General features: G+C 40.5%; 2 protein-coding genes across 3 annotated transcripts; both read left to right on the top strand.

Annotated features, from left to right (window-relative positions):
* The first annotated feature begins 1213 nt into the window (after positions 1-1213).
* On the top strand, positions 1214-4047 carry gpr78a (G protein-coupled receptor 78a). The gene is made up of 3 exons (XM_061275115.1): positions 1214-2088; positions 2209-2322; positions 3364-4047. Exons 1-3 carry the CDS (start codon positions 1271-1273, stop codon positions 3602-3604), a joined length of 1173 nt encoding a protein of 390 aa, XP_061131099.1. The 5' UTR covers positions 1214-1270; the 3' UTR covers positions 3605-4047.
* An 828-nt stretch (positions 4048-4875) lies between these two features.
* Positions 4876-11886, top strand: cpz (carboxypeptidase Z). Of its 2 annotated transcripts, none has more exons than XM_061275114.1 (13): positions 4876-5192; positions 5568-5600; positions 5956-6007; positions 6896-7218; positions 7300-7515; positions 7784-7980; positions 9333-9494; positions 9561-9719; positions 9790-9925; positions 10363-10502; positions 10630-10729; positions 10822-10967; positions 11043-11886. In XM_061275114.1, the coding sequence occupies exons 1-13, from the start codon at positions 5099-5101 to the stop codon at positions 11244-11246; spliced, it is 1962 nt and encodes a 653-aa protein (XP_061131098.1). In that variant the 5' UTR covers positions 4876-5098; the 3' UTR covers positions 11247-11886. The 2 variants fall into 2 exon arrangements, with proteins under 2 accessions (XP_061131098.1, XP_061131097.1); XM_061275113.1 differs by having other exon boundaries at positions 7784-8019.
* Positions 11887-25193: the final 13307 nt, after the last annotated feature.

The raw sequence follows: 25193 nt of genomic DNA, 5'->3' as shown, positions 1-25193 counted from the left end.
TAGAGGCTGACAAAAATAAAAAGGCATGACGAATTCTGGTAGCAGCCTTCGTGATTGAATGATTGAATATAAATGGCTCCTACGGGGAGACCACAGGGGGAAAAACAACATCTGGGCAGGTGTTTGGTAAGGCGCTTCACACCCACCAACAATCATATACCATGTGTATGCTACACTGTAGCACAAGAAACAACCTGGCCAAACAGTCACATGCTCAAGCACGCTTACACTTGGATGCTTGAGATGATGCACATGAGCTCAGCTATACACGGCGAACGCCTTTGCAAAACCAGTCTCTTGGATGCCGAAAGAACAAGCGCAGATTCATGCGTGATATAAGGATTTGGCATATATGAGCTGGCAAGCGGTTAGTTCAGCACAAATCAGTGCTAAAGGGGATGTAGTTGAAAGAGTTGTGTGCCCACCAGAGATTTTGCGTTGCCACGGAGACGAGCAAGTTTCCACATTTCACCTGCTGTTTCCTGAACTCAATCTGTCATGTTGATCACATAAATTGTGTCATGTTGTCATGTTTTGTTTAATCGAGGCCTGTTAGGAGTGATCTACTATTAACACACATCATGCACATACAGCCATCGGCCACAACATTAGGTACCCCTGCATGGGCTAACAATGTTCTTTTTTTTACCTAAATATTACTCACTGTCAGAGAATTTTACAATGTGTGTATTAATGTGTTTGTAATATCCATTACCATACCTAATATGCCTTATTTTGATACATAACAGGGGAAAAAAAATATTAGAAACAACACTTAGTATGATGCAGGGCATGTCTAGCCACTCTAAGTAATAAGTAAAACACATTAGTACATTATTATGCCAAGGACAATGTTAGTCATACTTGGAGATCATCCTCTTTGCAAAAGCAGATCAGATGTTTTTCATATAAAGTATGCACATCTCGTGAGTCTATGCATTGTAAAGCTTGATGTTGCATTCCTCTGGGAACCAAACAATTTTTGAGTCAAAAACATCCTAAATGAGGGTGCAAACACCCTGACAATCCCATATTAAGCACTGCTTGCATGAATATTGTTCAAGCGTCACATGAGCCAGCAAGGGGCTGCACGTGCAGGGCGCACGGCATCTTCAGCGTGAGAGGAGGCGCCGGCTAGTGCGCATGTTTGAAAGCCACGAGATTGAAAGAGAGAGAGCGCAAACCACCGTCCACACACTTTTCCTCTGGTATTTTCTGCAGTTAGTCCACAATAGGTGAGAAGAATGATTGGGAGTCTCTGAGGCAGCTCATGCCAGAAGGGATCAGTTTAGGTGTTTCAGCACTGGACAGCTCTCCACATGTGCACTTTGTGTGGCAATCTGTCTCAGCTGATGGGGAGCTCAAACATGTAGGACTTTGTTCCACAAGTGCCGGCAAAGCGGAACCTCGAATGATGACCATCCCCGAGTTCCTTCTGGAAGTATCCATCGTGGTGGTGGCTGTTGTTTCCTTGGTGACCAACATGTCGGTGCTGCTGTGTTTCACCCACAGCTCAGAGTTGAGGTCCCACGTGCCGGGAATCTTTGTCCTCAACCTGTCTTTCTCCAACATCCTCCTGGCTTTCATCAACATGCCTGCCACTTTTTTCGGGGTGGCCAAAAGCGCAGAGCCCTTCGGGAAGTGGTTCTGCCAACTGGTCAGCTTTGCCGAGACTTTCCTCATCACCAACAGTATGTTGAGCATGGCGGCTCTCAGCCTAGACAGGTGGATCGCCGTCATGTTCCCTCTGAGCTATTCCAGTAAGATGCGCCACAGGGATGCCATCCTGATGGTGGTCTATTCCTGGCTGCAGTCCCTCACCTTCTCTCTGACTCAGCTGCTCATGGATTGGGGAGGCTACAGCCACACGTACGCCTCATGCACCGTTCACCTGGCCGCAGATGGAAGGTCACAGCTGGCCGCCTATGCCACCTTCACAGTGCTGCTCCATTGCTGCGGCTTTACTCTCAGTCTGGCAGTGCTTTGCTTCTCCTACCTCAAAGTTTTGAGAGTCGCCAAGTCCCATTGTAAGAGGATAGACGTCATCACAGTGCAGACTCTGCTCCTCTTGGTTGACATTCACCCCAGGTACAGCACGATGAAGTTTAATTGCTTGTCTGTTGTCGTGTCAAGCAAATTCCCACTAAGCGAGCGTGCCAATATTTTATAGCTTTTAACGTGTGCACGAATGTTTCTTTGTCTTCCCAGTGTGAAAGAAAGGTGTTTGGCAGAACAGAAGAAGAGGAGGCAGAGGGCCACAAAGAAAATTTGCGTTTTCATAGGTTCCTTCATCTTCTGCTATTCACCATATGTTATAACAAGGTAATTACTAACTTTGTATGCTTTTAAATGCACACAAACCCTAATGAAGAAAAGCTGAATGGAAAATGAAGTCTTGGGCTACCAAAATTTTTGTTCTCTTAGAAAACAACAGTGAGTTTGACATTAAAACAATAAACCTAAGAATATTAGCAATGACAAAATTAAATTGCATTCTATTACAGTATGCATTCGCAATATCTCTTCTGTGCAATTTGTTGTTCTTTTTTTTATAGTTTGATTTGAGATTCCGAGGTACATTTCTCTTCATACAACACGTGTTTTTATAAAGAATATCGCCGCAAAATCATTCTAGTTTTACGAGTTGAAAGAGAATCATTTAGCTCTTGCAACAGCACTCTTATATTGCCAATTATCCAAGCATGGACACACTGCGCACAGAGTAGGAGATATGAAAAGCAGTGACCGAACCCTTAAGCAACAGTATGGAAAAGAAATGAAAAGAAAGATGGGAAGAGACTAAGAAATGAAAAAAAATTTTTTGTTGTAAATCGGTCTACATTTCTTTATTTTCTCATTTTTATGCCAAATACAGTGTTATGTAGGGGGGTATTTATAGCAGTATTACAGACAAATGAATTTGAGTTTTTCACACCGTACTAGAATTAAGTAGAAATTGCACATTTACGACACTAGGTGCCAGTGGCACTCTCATTTTCAGAGTATTAGCTCCTCTGAAAAGGTGTATTTAGAAAATATTTCTTGTCAAATGACAATATTCGTAGTTGCGTCAGAGAGTAAGGTTGGGCGTAAAATATTTCCTTCTTGCAGGGGGTGGTGGTATAACGAAAAACGAAAAAGAATTGCAAAGCACTGCCTTAGGGAGGTGTAAAAGAAAATAACTGAGAAGCACTGGGCTAATGGAGCTTGACTATATTCATGTTGTGAAGAATGCAATCAGAGAGGTGTTAATTTAACAATGCATTTAGCCCACTGTAGCTACTTCTTATTTTGCCTACATGAGATAAGCAAAATATTTGTGCAAATTCCAAAACAATATAAACCCCTGTCTTCCCTTTGCAGGTTAGTGGAGTTGTTGCCCTCTGTGCACATCCCACAGTACTGGGGCATCATCACCAAATGTCTGTGCTACGCCAAGGCTTCAAGTGACCCATTTGTCTACTGTCTACTGCGGCATCAGTACAGAAAAGTCCTGGTTCGTATCATTGGACGCTTTTTCAGAAAGGATCATTACTTACTGTCGACCAGCACCTGGAGCAGCACATTTGACACTACAGAAGACAACTGCGCTAGAACAACATGAATTCAGTGTGCAGCTCTTTCTAATGAGGTGTCAACGGCACACCTTCTGTGCAACGCTTAGACGAAAGTAGCTCGGGAGCAAATGGACGAGAACCTGTATGCTGCTCAAGGACATTTCCCCCGAGGGCTTGGTCACGTGCTTGTCGAAGAAAGTGTGACCAATTGTTTTTGTCAAGGACATGTACTAACAATGTATGCTGAATGCAGGCAGGCATTGTTGTGATGAGTGCCAAAGATCCTTTTAAAGGCTACAGACTGTTAATTTCCATAGGGCTGATCAGTTTTCCTGCAGAGGCACTGACAAGGATTTCTTCACACAAGCAAATGTACACAAGCTTATACATTTTGCATTTATATCATAAATGTTATTGTACTGTACATTTCCGGTTACATTGAAATTTTAAAGAAATCTTGTTCATGTACATAAAATGTTATAATGTAGACTCAGACAACTGTCGAACTGACTTTTAACATTGTGTTCAGTGCCATGCATTTCAATTTGTGTGATTGTACCACAAGACAACACAAATTCACCTTTCAAGAATAAACTGTCTTTTAATCCACTAAAAACATGGTGGTCTTGGAATTAATGTGTGTAAACTAATTGAGAAACCCAACGTGTAAAAATATACTTAAGTAAAAACAACTCAGCAAACAACTTGCAACTCGCATTGTTGCCAAAAATGTCATGCAGTAATTCATATTTTACAGTTGTTCTAACTTGAATGTATATGTTTTAGCACCCCAAAATACAGGTTGTGTTTATTTTTTACAATGCATATGTTTGTGTGCCTGTAGTGAGCAGGCTATCTCCTAGATCACCCAATTTTAGAATTGTATGGACGTGATGCAACCATTTGGATTCTCTGGCGAGGGGTTGGCAAATGGAAACAAATTCCTCCACCTGCATTTTCATTCAGATCCACATAAACTGAGTCAACGGGCTATGTGAGGGGTCACGTGTCTCCTCAAAGTATGTTTTGTGTAATTTAGCTAATTTTTTTTGTCCCTGCCTTGAGTGTTAATAGATACAGCATTTTGTAATAATAAAAATAAAATTAGAAGTCATGAAAAGTATTGGCAGCCAAATATTTAAGGGCCCAACTAATGCCCAATTGTTGTTAAGAAGGGAATGAATAAAAATTGGGTGATGAGTTTTTCTGCACAGATTTTCTGCCAGCTTTGAGACAATGATGACTGTGTTGCAGGTTTGAACTCGACTTCAATGAGTGAACCACATACGCTCGCTCGCTCCCTCTCCACCCCCAACACCCAGAAGGAGCGAGCGGCGCAGTGAAATATGATCAGTGCAGCAGTAAAGCCACTCTTGGCCAGGCTCAGCTCTTTTGGGTCAGGGATGCGCTGCACAAACAAAGGAGGAGATTTCCCTGCAGCGGGTTGTAATTAGCGTCCTGCTTTCAAGAAGTTGTGACTCGCAACTCGCTGCTGCCACATCACCCAATTGTCAAAAAGTCTACGTAACAAAAAAGACAACATGCGTTTAGGACTTTGGGGGGTGTTTTTGGCTTTGACGGAAAGTTGTTGGTGCGCACCACAGCAGACCTGCTATCCAGGAGACGAACTTTTGGGTGAGTTAATTGAAAAGTTTTTTTTCTCACGCCTTTTAGAAACAATCGGCGCATCATTATAAGGTTGTCTATATGCGGTCCGTTGAATTCAGCATATGATTACACTGCGCTGTTTGCGCAGTCATCCACCATTCTCTTGTTTAGCAGCCACAGTATATGTATATTTGGCTGTAGATTTAAGCTCTGCCCCAAATTGAGTATACATTGAGTATAATCTATTTCTAAAGTTTTAAAACTATCCACAAAAAAAATCACTTCAAAATACAGCTAATGTTCTAATTTGTGTAGATAAATGGCGTCCTCTAGCGTTTATATATATGTTACGTCGCTTTATTTCATCTAATTTTATGTGGCATTTTTCCCTCCCTCATCCAGGAAGATGCAATAACAATGTGACCGAAACAAAACGTAAGTAACTCAACATCAATCATCTAACATAAGGCTACTTTTTCCATTCATTAATGATTGGAAACAAACAACAAAGAAACTAGATCTGAATACATTGCAACCTTTGATATATTTTGTATATATGTATCTTATTGATTTATTATATAAATCACAACGTAGTATGTTAGTGGTTCACACATCTGCCTCATAGTTTTGTCTGATGACTCCATTCTAAAATACAAGGATGTTAGGTTACCTTAAGACTCTCCATGGTGTGACTGCTTGTTTGTTTATAGTATGTCTGCTGTGACTGACCTGTTCCCTGACTAAACGTACATGAATTTTGTGTGATAACGTATGTTTTTGTTCATCGCAGCTACCTGCACAGAGATGCATCTGAGCTACTGTAATGATGTGGGATACACGAGGTGGGTTCTAGAGGTTGGTACTATCACTTAACACCAAAGAAAGCAGCCCCAGTGTTCTCTGTACAGTATCACTTTGCTTGGTTAATCTACTTTCTGGCTATATAAAGTTTTTTTCTAACAAAATTATACATCCAATGAAGTATTAGAATTAAAAAATCTTTATTGAATGTATTGTATCATTTGTTGAGGCTGTAGTAGAGGAACATTCAGTGTAAACCCAAATCTGATTCAGAATTATACTCCAATTAAAGTTAATTAACTGTGCCAATTTCCTCTAAACAATGAATAACATATTAATAACATGGCAGGGTGTTTGGCCGCAACTTGTCTGTATGCACTCCCCGCAAGGGAACCAGGGCTCCAGCCTTTCTGGCAGTGGATCTTAGGATCTTATCCTGCTGCCCAAAAGCAGCCAGGTTACTTCTGGTTAGCATGTGGAGGTCTCTGTGGCCCATGATTAAGTGTTGGTCTCGTTTTTGTTTTAATAGTGTATATTACTATATTGTATTTTGTGTCAGCTATTATGGAGAGTGGTAAAACAGTGTCTGTTGACATTACAGTGAGACTCAATAGGGTGAAGCTTTAAAAGGGTTCTGCATTTTATCTGGCTTAAGTTGCAATGACTTATGTGAGTTTATAAAACAATGTAAGCAATAACTGAACGTGTGTGGCTGGAATAAAAACCAGAACACAGACCTCTGCCAAGACTATTCCATTCCTATTCTGAGGAAATTATGGGTTTTTCTATCTGTAGTCTTACCAATAGTTTTGTCCTCAGCGCCTAGGTTTCCTGGAAGTCGTTCATGTAGTTTTTGCACGAGCTGTCTATCTAACAAACCACCAAACTGTTCAATGTTTTCAAGTTTAAATATTCCTTTGCCGCTCCAGAACAATGTTTCCCAACATCCTCGGCCATCAAACTCGCATGGATGCCGAATCGGGGGCAGAATACCTCCTCCTGAGTGTCATCCATGGCCTCCTGAACGGAGAATGCACCCCTGACATCCGTCTGGTGGGCTGCTCAGTTCTCGTGTCTCCATGCCAGGATGACAAGATTATCAGACCCTGCCGCAGTACGTGTGAGGCCCTAAGGAAGGACTGTGGCCACACTTTTGAGGCCATAGACATGGCCTGGCCATACTTCCTGGATTGTGACCGCTTCTTTGCAAGTGACCAAGAGGGCTGCTTTGATCCACTGGCGGCGTTAAGAGGTAAGAGAACTGTTACACTTTTTAGATTATACCAACAGAATCCTAAATTTAGTCCTTCTGTGCCCATCCCATCCCCTTCAGCCAGACGGGAGCAAACAAGGTCCAGCATCTCACCAGATAAGCCCAGCACCCTCATCCAGTTCACCCACACCAGCAACAGTCAGATGTACAGCTTACTGAAGAGGACAGCAGCCAAGTGTTCCCACATCTCACATGTTTACAGCATCGGCCGCAGCACGGAGGGCCGAGATTTACTGGTCATTGAATTCAGCAACAATCCTGGACAGCATGAACTATGTAAGTTAAACATGTATTTGGGTTAGTTGACTGTAAATTAAGTATAGACTACATCGCCATAATTCAACTTTACATTGTTGATGTAATTTTGTTCTCCTCGAGAACTCTAACTAGTTGGGCCTGAGCAATCAAGTCTTGATTATGATGCCCATCTCTCGTCTAAATGTCATTTCAAGCACCACACCTAACATCTGAAGGCGATACCGCTGTAATGTTCACAGATCACCCTATATTGTTACAATATTTTCCATTTTTCTTTATACTTTAGTGGAACCAGAAGTCAAGCTGATTGGCAACATGCATGGCAATGAAGTGCTGGGCCGGCAGCTGCTCATCTACTTGGCTCAGTACTTGTGTTCGGAGTATACTTTGGGAAACCCACGCATACAAACCCTGATCAACACCACCCGCATTCACATCTTGGCCTCCATGAACCCTGACGGCTATGAACTTGCTGCTGCAGAGGTAGAGGATAGAAATGACCCGGACCTCACCAACCAGGAAGTAAATATTGTTAACAGTACAAAAAAAGACAAACTGCCATTATCTTTTTTTTCAAATCTGTCTGTCCACATGCTCAGGTCCTCCCACGACCAGATTGAGTCATGAATTATGAACTTTTCCACAGAAATAACATATTGTTAATTGTTGTGGGAGAAGCCACTTTATTTTCTACTAATCAGTAAGCGACTCACCATTTAATGTATTTGTTCAGCATCATTGTCATCATCACCATGCTTTTCTATACTGCTATGCATTTGTAACCCACCAAACAAATTTTCGCACACGTTAACACTGTTATGATACTTTTGTTGACTTTGTTTTGATGTAGGTTTAGTTTTGTTTCATGTTATGTCTTGTTTTCCAGAGTCCTGCCCTGCATCTTGTTTACCTGTTAGGTTTTAGTCTCCACCTGGTGTCGTGAGCCCATTTCCACGTGTCAATTAATTAACTCCCTCCAGATTCTTGCATCTCATCAATTAGTTTGTATGTCGTTCTCCGCTTTCATTCACTAAGTGCTAGCTCAGTTTTTTGCTGCAGGTCAGATTTCCCCATGTTGTCATGTTTCATGTGATGTGTTCTGCTTCCTTATATTAATTTAGCGGCAAAGAAATTGAGATTTGGAATGCAATGAAGCAAGGAGTTCTGGGAAAATGAATGCCCCCATACTATAATAAAATTATCAAGTCCACCCACCTCGAAAAAACAAAATAAAATAACAGACAATGAACCGAAAGACAAAAAGAAAGCAGAACGCAAACAAATTGTTGAGACGTTGCGTACAGCTGACATTTTGAAGGGAGTTGATTGGATGACACAAGGAAAAGGGCTGAAGAGAAGAGAATAGATGGAGACGAGATGAAGGAAAAGAGACACAGGAGAAAAAAAGCATTAGTTAAAACAAAACTGAATCTAAATTTAAAAAACAGTCAGCAAGAGCCCCATTCATGAAGAATAATTATACAGAACACAATTGGTGCAAAAGAAATTGAAGATCTGATAGTCTGATAGTTCCTATTCTGTGTTTCTGCTCTGCATGTATAAACTTTTTTCAAAGTACCTGATCATATGCTCAAATGTCATCAAATGCCATTTGGAGTAGGACTTCTTTTGTCGGATATATGGTCTTGTCTACTTGTTAACAATAGACTTAACCGAGAACGTTTTCTTGACTAATGGCCAAATAGTTTTCTCAATGGTGCCTGCTCCCTCTAACATCAACACATTGTCATCTTCATCATGATCATCAGTATGATTGATCTCACTTTTTCTCATGTGGTTTAATTCTGCTAGTTGTTTGAATATAAATGTTTCAGGGTCACTTGATGAACGGTTGGATTAATGGCCGCACAAACGCCCAGAACCTTGACCTGAACCGCAACTTTCCTGATCTCACATCTGTCTTCTACCGGAATCGTCGCAGCAAGCACTACCGCACTGACCACATCCCGATTCCTGATGGCTATTGGTTTGAGAAGGTAAGATGAAATTACATCACATTTATTGATAATTACATTTCCTACATTACACGTTATGCCCTGTAGGTAGCACCAGAGACCTTTGCAGTGATGAAGTGGAGCAGGTCAATTCCTTTTGTCCAGTCAGCCAGCCTCCATGGAGGTGAGCTAGTAGTCTCTTATCCCTTTGACTACTCCAGACACCCACAGGATGAGAAGATGTTCTCACCCACTCAAGATGAACGGGTAATGACTGAATAAAATGGAAGAATGATGTGGAAATAGTTATTGATGTAGCGCTCTCACTAACCTGCAGGTGTTTAAGCAACTGGCTCGTACCTACGCAGACGCCCATACCACCATGTCAGACACTGACACAGACAGGTGCGGGGCACGCTTTTACCGAACTAAGGGCATCATCAATGGGGCACTGTGGTACAGTTTTCCTGGAGGTAAGAAAGAGAAGGTTTTCATTTGAGCATGTTTTCCAATGGCACTGTGATGCCTTCAACATTATATTCCACCACCCTTGATTATTATGTGAATCATAAATCACTTTGAGTGTGAGAAAGTGTAGAAAAGTGCTTAATTGTCTGTTTATCTAAAAATAACTAGCTACCTTTCCCCATTCTCTTTGTTTCTAAAAATGTGTTTTAACAAGAGTGATCTAAATAATTATATTTAAAAAAAACTCTAATGGTGCCCTTTGCACCCTAACCCTTCATGACAACCACATGTTGTCCTGAATGTTGTTAGCTACGTAAATGTTGTACAGAGAACGAGATGTACCTGAGTCAAATTCCTTGTTTGGCATGCTCAAACTTGGCAAACAAAAATTGATTTGATTTAAAAGTGATTTGATTTGACATGCAATATTTGTCCCTTGCAGGCATGTCAGACTTTAACTATCTGCACACAAATTGTTTGGAGATCACAGTAGAGCTGGGCTGTGACAAATTCCCCTCGGAGGTGGAGCTTTACCCCGAATGGAAGCGGAACAAAGAAGCTTTGCTCAAATTTGTAGAGTCGGCAAGTATATCCGATTGTTTTGTTAGAAATTAATTGCATGTGAACCGCTCCCAGAAATGACATAATGAAAAAACAGAATGGTGTTGACAAAGATGCTATTCACTTTTACATTGGGCTGCTCATGCAGGTTCATCGGGGGATTAAAGGGGTTGTAAAAGATGTCGACGGCAATGGGATCAAAGATGCCACCATCGCTGTCAAGGGGATTCGGAAAGATGTCACCACGGGTAAAATACAATTACAATATCACCTTGTTCCTATTTGGCTCTGTTCTTGTTTGCCTGTTTGACGTCATTGCCCTTGCACCCTCGTACTTCAGATGAAGGTGGAGACTACTGGCGTCTGCTTACCCCCGGTACTCACATTGTGACAGCAACTGCCAAAGGTTACTCCAGGGTCAGCAAACGGGTTCATCTGCCTCAGAACCTGAAAAAGGCTGGACGGGTGGACTTTGTCTTAAAGAAGGTCGATTGACTGTGCTGCTCCTTAGGATTGATAATGTGTTCTCTATTGTCACTCTCCTCTTCATCTTGTATCCAGGTTCCCCTGAAGCCTTTTATTGATGACCACTTCTTCCCCATGACAGAGACATGGGATCGATTTGACCCTTACAATCAGTTTGAACGCTACACCGAGCCAGATGTAGTTGAGGGGGGGATCGAGCGGCAGTCAAAACCATGGTGGTGGTCTTACTTCTCCCAGTCTGGCATCTCACCTCCAAACTGGCTGCTGCGAAGTGCCTAAATTCACTTGAGAAAGACACGGGTCTTATTGTACCACTGAAAAACGATCTTTGGATGCATTTTTGGGGGGGTCAGCTGAGATGTATTAGCATTGAACAACACCACATGCACGGCTTTTGAAAAGACTTGACTTGGCAAAACTATTTTCAACCAGGCATTAAATTCTAGTGAGCATTTGAAGGCGATGACATCTGAAAAGAATGACATGCACTATTATGATGACAGACACATGTATTGGCAGCTGCATAAAATGTGCTCATTTTGTTTTTACAGTCTAATGGTTATTCCTTATGTTTTGTGCGCATTTTCTACAACATCCAAGTCACAAAAGCCTGGAAGCGTAGCAGCCCTTTTTATATTGAGCACAACACTGACATTTGTCCTCTTAATTAGCAGTACTAACGTTATGCCACTTAAAGAGATGCTTTGCTTTGTTTTCTATATAAAAAATAAAACATGCAGGATACTTGGAAAATGTTTGTTAATAGTTTCTTAAATAATCATATTAAAAATACTATATAATACAACTTGTATCAACTTGTAAATGTAAGATTAGAATACAATACATTCACCACGCACAAGTTTTGGAATGGCTGTATAATTCATTGTATTGAGATCTAAATGAAGTAATGGTGTTCAAATTGTGTCAAATTTAGTGACTTTCACATCGAGTCTCGTAGCTAACAGTGCGCATTCTTTTTCTCTTGTGTCGATGCAAACTATGACCAACAGAGGACGCCATTGCAACGCGAGACTCAACTTCTGCCAATCTAACGCTTTATTTGAATACACAGTACGGAATGGACTAATGAAATACATAAGCACGTACAGTAACTATATAATTATGGCGTGAAGATTTTATTTCCGTTTAACATTACATTCAGTTTATAATAAGTTAATTGAGGAAAAAAAATGCAAAGGTGCACACGCACACACTGCTAATATTGTTATTGGCTGGCATTATTAAAATATGAAGGGATCTGTGTGAGAAGGATACAGTACTAATCAATCAAACTTAAGATCTGCAGTGTTGACCAAGTACATTACATTTTTCAGATTAAAAAAAATAATAATTTCAACATTGCTATTTTAGCACTGCAATGGATTTGTGTTGGGACTTTATTGTTCCTCGCACACTCTCATCTATTTCACCTGCGCTTCTTGGTGCGCTTCCTTATATTCACTTCCTACTTCTCGTTGCTGCAAACAAGGTAAAAACTAACTTCAAGTGTTCACAGTATATAAAAAAACTTTCATTCTTAGGCTCCACTGCTGTTAATGTAAAGAAAAATGGTGCATAAAGAAGTCATTGTTTGGAGTAGTATGTAATGTTTGTGAGCCAAAACGTTTTGTTGTTTTAAAAACCAGGGGGATAAAAACAAAACAGTGTCAATTGTCAATACATCCCACAAGACTGGCTTTAGTTCAACCTTTGCTGCCATTATTTCATTCTGAACAAAAATCTCAATAAATTCTCAGCATTAACAGAGTGAAAGTTGCACTGTGGAACTAATTCTAGCAGGAAGCCTTTGAAAGTCAAACTGAATGTGTTGACGTGTTCCAAGAGTAAAGGTATTTATTCTATGTGTCTGTCACATTGATAGAAAGTAGAAACATCCATTATTTTCTGCCAAGTCTCAAACCTTCTAATCTGCGTCCAGCAGAGCATGATACGTATATAATAAGGTAGTTAATGAGTAATGTTAAAATTTCTTAGATAACTAAAAAGACTATTTGAATAACCGGCATGCACATTGTTGGCTTTGGAAGTGTTGAAATACTGCCATCTGACTTTTTGCCTGAAATACAGTGCTGTGAATATTGGTGTGGGTGGATGTTAAGCTTAAGTGGTGTTTTCACAATAGGTTCTGGTAGAATGAATGCTACTTGTAATTCTTTAAATGCTCGTAATGATGTGTTTATATGGGTGGGGCAAACCTCAATGACACGTCACACTTGAATTCATCTTGTTCATGTTTTCTCTTAAAATGGAATTGTGTTCTTCACGACTGCCTCGAACGGAGCGGGCGAGGAGCTTTGCGGCGTTCGCGTGTTTGCTCTTTGAAAAGGCCACTTTTGAATTGTGCTATAATTATCCTCTTTCCAAGACAGTGTGTTGTTCCCAGATGTCTCCTCCTTATGTGCTTGGAGTGAATTTCGGTCTGGCAGACTGCGACTGAAGTTCTCTCTCTTTACTTGGACTCCCCAATGCACCATGTAGTCACTTTCAATCTGACTGCATCACTTTCTGTAACTTAACACTTTTTAACACTCAGCATATATAATGCAAATGCCAAACCACTTTGCTCTGAACTCTGTCCATCGCTCTCTTTTTCTCTCGCTGCTCTCAATCTTTCATTCCTGTAGCTATCTAGCTGTTATGCCCCAGGAGTAGAGGCCTGCTCAGTGTGGCAGAGATGATTTGTTTGCTTTGCAATTATTTTCCGTCAGTGGAGACAAATGGATTCATACTGCATAGAAAAACCCACACAGACGGGGTTGGAGCGATGAATGCAGTGGAACAGATTAATGTGCACTGCCAACAGATAAAGCAAAGATGAGGAACACAGTGCAACTCGGGTGAGGAACAGATAGCTTCAAAACTGGAAACACAAAAATATATGATAACAATCGCATAGTTTCCTTCGTATGTATTTCATAGTGTGGTACGTGAAGGGTGAAAGAATTGATTGCTGAAAATCGTAACGTCTCTTGTGTAGCAACGATAAACATCATACCAACATCACCTAGAAGTTTACAGTACTGGTGGAGTTAGAGGGGGTGGCACGGGGGCAGCCCCCCCTCCTCTGAGATATGCTTGGTAATTGACTTTTGAGTATCTTCTGATTTCCCAGTAATTTTTTTGATATTTCCACACGTTGCTTGTAGGTAACATATAGTGAAACTTTATCAAAGATTTTTTTCCAGATTTCTAATTTTGTTTTGTTGTTTTGTGAACCCCCTGAGATATCCACTGCCAAGGAAATCTTAGTATTAGCTCAACTCAAATGCATCATTAACAACTTGTGTTAAATGTCATACCCATCTTAATTGAAAACATTATGTAAAATGTAAGGCCTAAAAAGCTTCATTGGCATTTGAGGAGATGAGGCTTATTGTTTATTAGATTCTTGAAGCTCACATTGTCTCAGTTTTTATTTGCACACTATATTAAAAAATTTGACTTGAATTAAATGTACTTTGAATAGATTCATTGCATTGGACTGCACATAGGTTTTCCTTTATTATCGCTGATTTTAGTAAATTTCTTGAGCGACTCTTTGAACTTTAAAAGTATAGGAAGTGAGGACAGACTTGAGCTGACGGTTCCCCCGATTACCCCCAAAGTGTGATGGACACAACTGGAACCAACAACTTTCTCTGTCTCTATTGAACTTTCAGACTATCCACACTTACAAGAGATTAACCTTTTCCTCCCAGCTTGTGTCTCCTCAATTTCTCTCTTTCTCCAGCCTTCTGTCTCCCCTTTTCCTCTTTTCCAAACCTGTTTCCCCTCTCCAGTGTCTCTGTTGACTATTCCTTGTCCTTCGCTCGCCTCCTCCCCCGTTGTCACCCTTCCTTTCCTCCTTTTATACGAAGGGCAGGTTCAGGGGTCACCAATTACTCGAAGAGGGCTGAAAAAGTTGTATGGGCTCTGGCCTCCAAGCTGCCATCTTTCATTACTATCATGTAGATTTCAGGTACGCAACAGCCACTGGCTGCCGGCACAGCAGCACCAAACCTCAGCCCCAGAGACAAGATTTCAACTGCCCATACTTCAGTGGAAGCCCAGCTCTCTTGCTGACCTATTGGGCAGAACTAATCTGTATGTCTAGACTGGATGGGAACTCATCTACCTGGACATACAGTCGGCACAAATGTATGAGACCAAAGTAATTCCTTATGGAACAGTTTCCCTAAATTAACATCCCCCAAAACTTTTTTTTCTTCTTGTTTTTCAACAAGCCATGATTTAAAAGTAAACTGCTGCATACTTATGATTATTATCTATATACATTTTCAAATGTATACTTTGATTGGTAGCACTTTTCTGTTGAATTAGGTCTGACGACTCTTGTTAACTAATTGTCAGCGGTCAAAAATGAAATAGATGTTGTAATGTCATAAGAAAAAAGGCAACACTAATCCTCTTAATTGCTACTGTGCTATATTTGTGTTTGCTAGATGTTGATAGTGCTAATCTATTGGGAGCTGCACCTCTCTAAATTGTGACTGCACAAACAAGTTGTAGAAGAGTTCAATCCTATTCGACTAATTGGTGAAATGTGCTTATCTGAAGACTAAGCGATGGAGATAAAATATGACTGGCTGCAATTACGGAATCAGCAAGCCAAGTTTAGTTTCAATCAGCATACAAAACAGACTTTTCGGAGTCGCAATTGTTCCACTCTGTTGGAATTCAGTTCGAAATGACTAATTCGCTCCAAAATAGTAAAATCACTGAATTTAAGAACAGACTCTGTGGTTGATTTATGTGAGATAAATGAGTGAAGCACTGTAAATACATGTGTGCACAATGCTTGATTCATGTTTGTTGTTGGGTGCAAGGTCAGGAATTTTACTTTTGATCATGCCTAATCTCAAGTGTCCAATTCTACTCAGAAACTGGTAGAATTTTTGCTTCAATACTTTCTCTTTCTCCATGGTTAAAATATTGACTCTTGGAAAAACAAAGGCCCTCACTTACCCTTTCCTAACACCATCAAGCGGATTTTTTCAGGCTCCAGGCACAGCCCAGCACTGTTTAGGCCGGGGCCAACAGAAGCTGTGCAGCCAGATGGAGTTGAAACGGCTCCTGAATAGAGAATCTCAGAATCTGATTCACTGTGCTCAGCCAAACCCACGGTAATTACAAAAACAGCGCTTGGTTCACTAATAATGGGTGCGTGTCATCTCCAATCCCCAGACCGCCTGTCTGTCCACGCCACAGAGGCAGCAATTACAGGCTTGGACCTTCCACTGGATGTGCACACAGTAAGTGTGCAGGGGAACAGTGGACTGTGTGCGGGGGCGGCAAGTTAAGGATTGAACAAGTAACTGAGAGAGATGTGTGTGAGAATGCTGGGAAAGGAAAATGTGCACATGCTGCTCAGGTTCTTTTTAGTGTTAGTTAGCAATGAATGTTTGTAATCCTCAACCGGTAAAACCATAATCTGCTGGAAGCCTCTCAGGCCACAATGATCTGCTTCACACTAACCTTTTGTTAAGTATCGATCAAGACATCACTAGAGTGTAACATTTTACTCGACGAATCCAAGCTGTATGATTTACAAATGAAATATTCATATTATTATAATCTTCATGTTTTGCTTTAACTCCCTTTACCCTGCCCATGTAGGGCTGAGAGAAGCACGCACACACTCTGTGAGTCACTTCCTTTACTAAACACTGTCCTGGTTACCCATCCATGATCCGAACAATGAACATCACGAGGATTTGCTAAAGCATTGACTGATCTTTCCTGTTCTGCTGCTATTGTTTTTATTTGATTTTCTCTACAGAAGCATGACGGACTGGTGTCAAGTGAGACAATAGAACATAGTTGGGGTCTGACCCCACAACTAATTTGCCAGCTTAAGGTCTGGTCAAATGACAGTTTCACCAGTGTTGAGTTTGTTTGGACCTTGTTCTGCTTTTTGCGTTTACAGAGTCCGTTCCTCGAATTCAAAACGCTTCCCCATGCATGTTTGACTGTTTGCACATTTTTAACTTACCTATTTTTAACGTTGTCAAAACATTTCATTCAGTATATAACGTCAGCTTGGTTTTGCCTGTGCCGTATGATGAGATTTATTTCCTTGTAAGTATATCCTATACGGCTTCATGAATATTAATTTCAATGTTCAACGGTTCTTAACAGACAGTACCTGCTTTTGATTTAGTTTGAATGTTGCAGCCATTGATGTACCGCAACATCAAGTCTCTGGTTGCTGAAGGGTCAGAGGTTAGGGCAGTATTGCCGTAAGCAGGAAAAGTACGTGTGAAATTGGACACAGCCATGCACCATTTGTGTGTGATTAAGCTGATTCGTCGGGGCAAACTCTGTCTAAAGCTGTCACGTAAAGATACTGAAATGTACAAATTTAATAGACAGAACTCTTTGTATGTTTAACACATATGTTTTTTCTTGTTTATATTTAAGACTGAGCATGCAATGTATTGTTTTGCTTGAATCTTTACTGCAGTTTTGAGTGACGATCACCTACCGTATACAGTAAGTAAAATCATTTACTGCGCCTGACTCCATTTTTCCGACCCATTTTATTTTTATGGAACATAAGCATTAAAATGGAATTCCTTTTGGTTGTTGTTACCCCGAGGCTTGTTTTGCCTCCTGTTCCTCATGTAATCTTGAGAAATAGACCATGCAAATTATATGTAGCAGCTAAACAGTTGGCTCGAGTGGGCTCTTAGGGGATCAGATACGTGTGATGATTAAAAATTTCAAGCATATTTAATCCACAAAAGAGCAAGCTCAGTCAAATGTTACTAACAAACTCTTTCTTGTGACGGTTAACATTGTTAAAAAGAGAAATGGGTTCAACTTTCAACTAAATGAGAAAATTTCTGCCCGCACAGTTTAAAAATGAACATTTCTGTCAGGCTGTTAAATACCAGTGATGGACAAATGAAGCTTCATGAAGCACATGATATTTTTGGACTCCTCCTAGGTACGCACTCTTGATTTAAAAAATGCTGTGGAAATTTAATATATTTCCATTGCACTAGCGTTCAAACCAAGAGTTCCACCTCATCACATCACAAGTGTTTCATGAAGCTTCATTTAATTTTGTCATCAAAGGACCAAGAATTACAGACGTGCCATTGTAGCATATTTCTTGCCATGTTGTAATTGGCTCATTTTGGGGGCGGATCTGTCGCTTGGATGGTGCCTGACCTGATTGTGCTTTGTCATCAAAGTGTTTCTTTGGTCTGCAACTTAATTTGACTTGCTACTAAATTGCTGGTGTAGAAAGTGGGCAAACAGTTTAACAGTTACAAACTGATCTGTAACAGTGGGAAAGAAGTGCGGATTTTCACAATTAGGCAGAAAACCAAAATTTTACTTTTTATATTTCCCATTTGTCGGGTGTCCAGACACTCCAGACACAAGGTTCTTTGTATACAAATTCAATAAAATGCAATCGACATATGTGGATGCACTCTTGAGTGGTTGTTTCAAGAGCTCCAATTACTAGTTTCCTATTAACTATTTTACGTTTTTTTTTTCTTGAGCAATACAGGTGTTTTTGTTTTGACGATGACTTTGGCTATGACTGCATAAGCGCATTTCAACTAGACTAGTTTCATAGTCGGAGCATGTAGCTGTACTATATCGATCCATCTATTTACTATAGCACTTATTTGTATCAGGGCTGAAATAACAAGGGATTCTGAATAAATACATTTTCTTATTTTCTAATAAATTTGAACAATAGTGCAGTGACAGGAAGGTGGATTAGCTTGGTGGAAGACTCCACACAGACACTGTGAGATCAGTGGCCTTGTTCTCTCTAAAGTCATGCTTTGTTTGTCGTATTTCCAAGGGGTTGGGGGTAGGAGTGGTGTCAGAAAAACACTTTAAAAGTCAGCAAGGAAGAGAAAGCATGAGGAAAAGCCCCGAAGGCAAATGGCAGGCAACATCAGTACCGTTAGACGGAGCCACTTAAGCTGTCATGCAAGAGTACGTGAACGCACCAGTGAACGCACACAGTCAGCATCAGTGAACACATTATTCAGAGACAACCAGAGTGATGGTGACGAAATGGTCTTATTAAAATAATTAAATGATATTTGAAAGATAAATATGCAGTTTTGTGAATTTTATATGAATCAAATTCTAAATCCATGCTTTGCGAGGAAAAAGGATGCATGATTTGATTTATATTAGGGTCAAAGACAGTTTTTCATACCATAGCAAACACATAGTACAGCTGTTGCTCAAATCAAATGGCAATTTCAGTAACTGATAAGCTATTAAACTATTACAAAAAATTAGTACGGTTGTAAGAAAAACACAAGTTTTAAAAATACTCACTAATAAGCACTAATTCCAGAGTAAATTTATTTATTTAGTTATTTGCATGAGTAATTTACCTTCTAAGTTACTATTGCATGTGGTGGGAGAGCTGGAAATATTTTAAAATGTAAAAATTCTTAAAGGCTTCAAAAGTTCTTCAATATGCTTAATATTGTAACGTGTTAAAATAGCAGCTTTGCTCTACATTTCCGCAATTAGATTTCTTTACTGTGCCCATGCATCTTTTAAGATTCACTCCAATACATGACAGTTGGAGAATGGACTGAGCTCAAGTTTGCTGTCTTGTTGGAAGTTAAGTGACAAATCAAAATGGTGGTGTAAAGTCTCCAGAGATATTTGGTTTGTCAAAGTTGATTAAATCCAGAGAGGCGTAAGCAGACGCTGAGGGATAACGCGTGGTGGCATTGAGTTGAGCCGTTTCCCTCAGCCTTTTTTTTTGCTGGTCGATGTGTTAGGACAGGGAGAATGAAGCGGAGAACTTGTATGGATGGAGATGATGATGGTTGATTTCTCTCACACAAGTCTGTCCCTTTATCCCCTCCCTCTTTGTACGTAACGACAATTTCTATTTGACTTCTCAGCCAAATCGTATCGGCTAATTGGGTTTGTTTATGCAGCCATGAATGAAATGTGCTGCATTGAACGAGCATGCAAACAAGCACATTTTTTTCCGCGGTTTTATTTTTGAAGACCGACGTTCTCCCTAACAGACAGTACAGGCTGACTCTTTCTGCTGAGATTTTAACTGATGTTTAAACTACCATGGACATGGTGCATACTATGATTTTAAAATTCACTGTAACTGTGAAGCAAATTTGTCTCCAACCGTTATGCAAATTCAGGCGTCAACATTTCCTATGCCGCTTATCCTCATGATGATTGCTAGACTTACTTTTGACTTATTTGTGCCAATAAACTAATTTTTCAAGTATAATATCAACAGATGCAATCTGTGTACAATTGGGACCTTGACCTACTATATTTGACAAATATTAACTCCTGTGGGCATTTATCAACTTAAATTCTACTTTGATTCAAATGTATGTCCTTAGAAACTCCACAGTTCCGGATAAAGGTTACGCTGGCATTTCTTTTTAGGATTCAGGCTAATTGTATGCTTAGAATACAGCATTAGGGCCATTCCCTTAGTATCTGAGCAAACGTTATCCCAAAGGCAAGCAATAACACCTTGTCACCAGTCTTGTTTCCTTGATCCTCCAAATTAGTTAAATCCTATGCGTATGACCCGTCGTAATCTAGTATTAGAAGTTGGCCTCTATTAGTTTTGCTGAATTTCCAATGCAGGGATGAAGTACTAACATTGACTATAATCATTTGGAGTTGAAATATATGGAGTACTGGGAGAACATAGCAAAGGTATATCTTATTCAACCGTGAAATGCAACTAGGGTCTGGCAACAAAGCTAATATTAGCTTAGCATTAGCAAACAGGGAGCTTAATCGGGCTGCTGAGCTGTCAGAACACATAACTGCATGCTTCCAAGGGTTCCTTTGGAGTTATAATCCTGGGTCTCTGCAGGCGATGACCTCATGGACTGGACTGGTGCCTGTGGGGGGATTGGGCAAACTGTGTGAGTCTGGTCAGCCACTCACTGAGATTTGTGTGTGTGAGTGTTGTGGCTGATTGTTTCTATTATGATGTACAGCACAGTAAGTCCACTGACTGTTGAGTTGAACTTTTCAAGCAACCATAAAATAGAATTCCAGCTGCTTTGTTTAGGCATTTTTGCCCTGTATATCATGTTGGAACTGTGTGTGTAGGCCCCAGGGAGCAATGATATTTCAATTGCAGAGATGCCACATCTAATTAATAGTGGGCATCATTTTCCCTCCAGGCTATGAGATAATTGAAAAGGTTAACCTGTCACTTTGCTCCTGCGTTGGGTATTAGTGACTGGCAATGTGGCACACTCTCTTGCATCATTGCAACAGACTGCGCTGCACCCATCCACAGCATTGCCTATTTTAGGAGGCTTTCAAGAGAGTTATCATTTATTCACATCGAGGAAATTTTTTACATAAATGTTTATCTACTCACGCGCACGCACCCACACGAACGCACGCACACGGAAATATATGCCGAGCATGTGTGGAACCTATATTAAATACAATCTACACATCTGTGTTCTAATGCCATTCTTTATACATCTAGAAAAAATAAATAATTTCAATTTTTGGTTCACTCTGACCTTTGGGAAAAACACAGAGGACTGCTCAAATTTGCCTTTCGGTTATTCAGAGTGCACCAAAAATGGAGTGCCAGTGCGGACACTCGATGACTGAACTGGGGGCACATTGCGTCAGTGTTGGCCGCCTTCAGAAATAAATGGGAGCTAAGCGCACTCTGTCTCTTTTAACACACCCACTCATAGTGCACGTGCATCTGAGTGAATTTCCAAATGCCCCAGAGGTTATTATGTGCTGTTTTATTTTTTATTTCTACCTTTGTTATAGTTTGGTCAATGTAAGGATAACTTCACAGACACAAAATCGGTGGAAAAAGTTTGAAAAGGATTGTTTTTTCCTGACACATAAAGATGGCATTTGAACAGCCATGTGCAGACTTTTTATAGACACTACATGTGGCCCGTCTTTTCTTTTGACTCATCAGTATTTAACCTGGCAAGACCATCCTCTCATTAAAGTCAATGTCCAAGTGATGGGGGTTAAAACAACAGCACACCTTCACACAAAACCCTTTTCAGATGACTAAGTTAAATGAACACACAAGGGCACCCACTAATGGGAGGCTGTGGGTGAACGAGATAGTCAATAGCTCTGGCCAGCCATGGGTATCATCAATTACTCGACCCAAGACTCAGTGACTCCATTGATCTTAGCAACAGTGGCAACCTATCATCCTGGTGCAAAAGGCTTCTGCCGTTGGAGTTCAGACGATGTTTCCAAGGAAGTTACATTTGAGCGGGTATTTTGGATGGTGCAGCATAGATGGAAGAAATCAGTAATGAGACCTTTAAGCAAATGTTAAACAAAACATTAACAAAAATTCTTGGAAACAGCAGAGAATTGTACATAATGACTTGCATACGTAATGTGTAAAATCATTTGTAACTAGTTCAAAGAAACAAGAAACATTTTGGCCCGATGATGTAAAATTTGAACAAGTAATTTTGAGAAATTTTATTCAGATTTTAAAAAACTGATGATGCTTGTGTTGGCTTCTCATTTCTTTGTGTTGATATGCATACACTCTGGTTGCGTGTGTGTATGTTTCCATTTTCTCTCCATGAGAACCGACCCTCTGGCCTTCCAGCTGAGTTCACAGATCCAAAGTCGAGTTAATCTGGTTTTACCTTTAGCCCCAAAAACAACACAGGATTACTGCAGAAACAACTGAAATCAACCATGAAACCACACTTGAGGTCAGCAAGAACAATAGTACGAGACCTTGAGAGAACACAAGGACATTGAACTAATGTTGAAAAGTTGGATGCTTGTGTTGCAAATGATGTGGTGCCCCCAAAGTTTGATTGTAATTATCATTTGTCCCAGTTGCTGAATACATTTATCAATATTACCATTGCATCCATAACATAGAAATGATCCATACCATTTTTTTATTTATTCATATTCACAATTTTCATTCCGTCAGTGACATTTTCTAGTTTATAAGTGGTGACTAATAGTAAATGTGCCGGAAATTGAGCGACAAATTTTTTTTTTCTCGACTAAATGGTGTCAGTTCATCTTTGTGTTTGCCGTTCGCACCAAGTCCGCGCATTATATAAGAAAGCTCATAACACCAAGACGGGGGCGAGACAGACGAGGGCACAAACGGATAAATAAATGAGTTAAGTGGAGAGGAGGGAGTTTGTGCTGTCATCCCCCCTCCCTTTAGACAGTCGAGTGTATGCAATAAGTGCTCTCTCCTTTCACCTTTTGCTTCAGTGCTTCTCCGCTCAGCTCCCAATAGAAATTGCTCCGTGGCATTAAATATGTAAAATTAGCATTTTATGTAGAACAGATTTCTGTGTCGTGCGCAGTTTCAGCCCCCTCCCTCTGCTAGCCGCCCAGCCCTGAGCGCAAAAGCTACACAAACTCATGCATGCATATGATATGCATTTGGTCATCTCCATGGTAACATTAGTGGGGCAGGGAAGAAGGCTCAAAGATAGAAAGATGAAAAGGTGTAGTCATTGAAAGAGACCTGAGATTCAGGACTTACTCATTTTCATGTGAACACACACATTTCATAGCTTGCCGACTGAGTGAATTCCACTTGAACCTTCCCAAAGAAGCATGCTTTTGAGACATCCAATTCATCGACTGCATTCCGATGCCCATATAGTCGAGCCAAAAAATGGTAACATACCGACATATAGAAGAAAAGCCATTAACATTTGCCTTCACAATTCAGAGTCAAAGGGGTTAGAAAGAGAACTGGTGTCCATGGAGACAACCACCATTTGGTACACCGACACTCCCGAATCGACCTCTGGTACTACAGCGCCTTGTCCAGCATTGACTTCTTACTTACTGTACGTCCTTAATAGTGCCTGTGGGTCACATAGGCTGAACCATTAGTCAACCATTGTTCATTGTAATCTTTCAGACAACCAAATGTCAGAAAATGGTGTCATACTAGAAAGTCATCACGTTATATCGGAGATGCCTTGTAGCTTTACAAAGGCATTTGATGGGATATTTTTGTCATCAAATGAGAGTGGTAGATAATTTTACCAAAGGCAATATGTAGTTGGGTGGTAAGAGGCAAAGGTGTGGGTACAACGTGCAAACTCTTCACAGGAAAGAACAGAAACCTGGATTTGGAACATCTGGATGTGGAGGTTCACGACGCACGCCCGCTTTATCTGTGACCCCTCTGCTCTCTTGTTTGTGGCAAAGTTTCTTGTGGAGCACGCCAAGTGAACTGAAAAAGGAACGGCTCAGTTCGTATGATCCTATTCAGTACCATCCATCCATTGTTGTTCCGATTTGGTCGTGGGGGCAACAACTTTAGCACGGAAGGCCAGAACGCCCTCTCCCCAGCCACTTTGTCGTAGTATTTTAGGGGAAACGCAGTGTTCTGCGATTAGCCAGGATAGGAGGTCCTTCCAGAGGGAAGGACTGACTCGATCCCCTCTGACACTAATTGGGCTTTACCTCCTACAGTATGTTAAAACATATTGTATACTTGTTCTAAAGCAAAAGAGAAAAAACAAATCCTTTTGTTTTTGCTAATTAGTCTTTAGTGCACCAGAACAATATGTGTTTTGTATGCAGCTTTCATGAGAAGCATGTAAACTGCCTTCAGAGATTTAGGATGCACAGGCAGGAAACAGTGTCGTGCCTGATACTTCACAAGTCTTATTTGAATAAAAAGTTGCTGGAAATCTTTTACTGCTCTTACTACCTTTCTGTTCACAATCCACATGGTTTCAAGTAATGGGAAATGAATGTCAGAAAATGGAGTGTGGCATTATGTAAGGTATGACCAAAGAATGCTCGTATTTGCATGTTTCTATAATGAGGTCCGGGCTTATACATTATAATATATTCCCAAATAATGTTTTGATCCTAAAGCTTTGTCATTTCTGATGATGAAAAAGATACATGCCAGACCCAGTGACAGAAGGCGACATACTGCTGTTTGTTGTGTTAAAGTAAAAAAAAAGGAGTCCAGTGGTGACTAGTGGGTGTGAAGTCATTTTGTGTGCATGCTATTTTGTGTGTCCCACCATGTACACACTCACCATATGTTTCTGTTTTATGCCGTTTGAGTTGTGTGTGATGGCCTCCAGCTCGCCTCTCTTCCCCTGGCTTGTATGGGAAACTGAGATTATTACAGGCCTGATTCATTAGATGTCTGTCTGGTTCACTTTGGTTCATCAGTCAGACACAGCT

The sequence above is a fragment of the Syngnathus typhle genome, linkage group LG3, assembly GCF_033458585.1.
Source record: "Syngnathus typhle isolate RoL2023-S1 ecotype Sweden linkage group LG3, RoL_Styp_1.0, whole genome shotgun sequence".
Classification (NCBI taxonomy): Eukaryota; Metazoa; Chordata; class Actinopteri; order Syngnathiformes; family Syngnathidae; genus Syngnathus; species Syngnathus typhle.
Note: the sequence above shows the minus strand (reverse complement) of the source record. Positions and strands in the feature narration are given on the sequence as shown.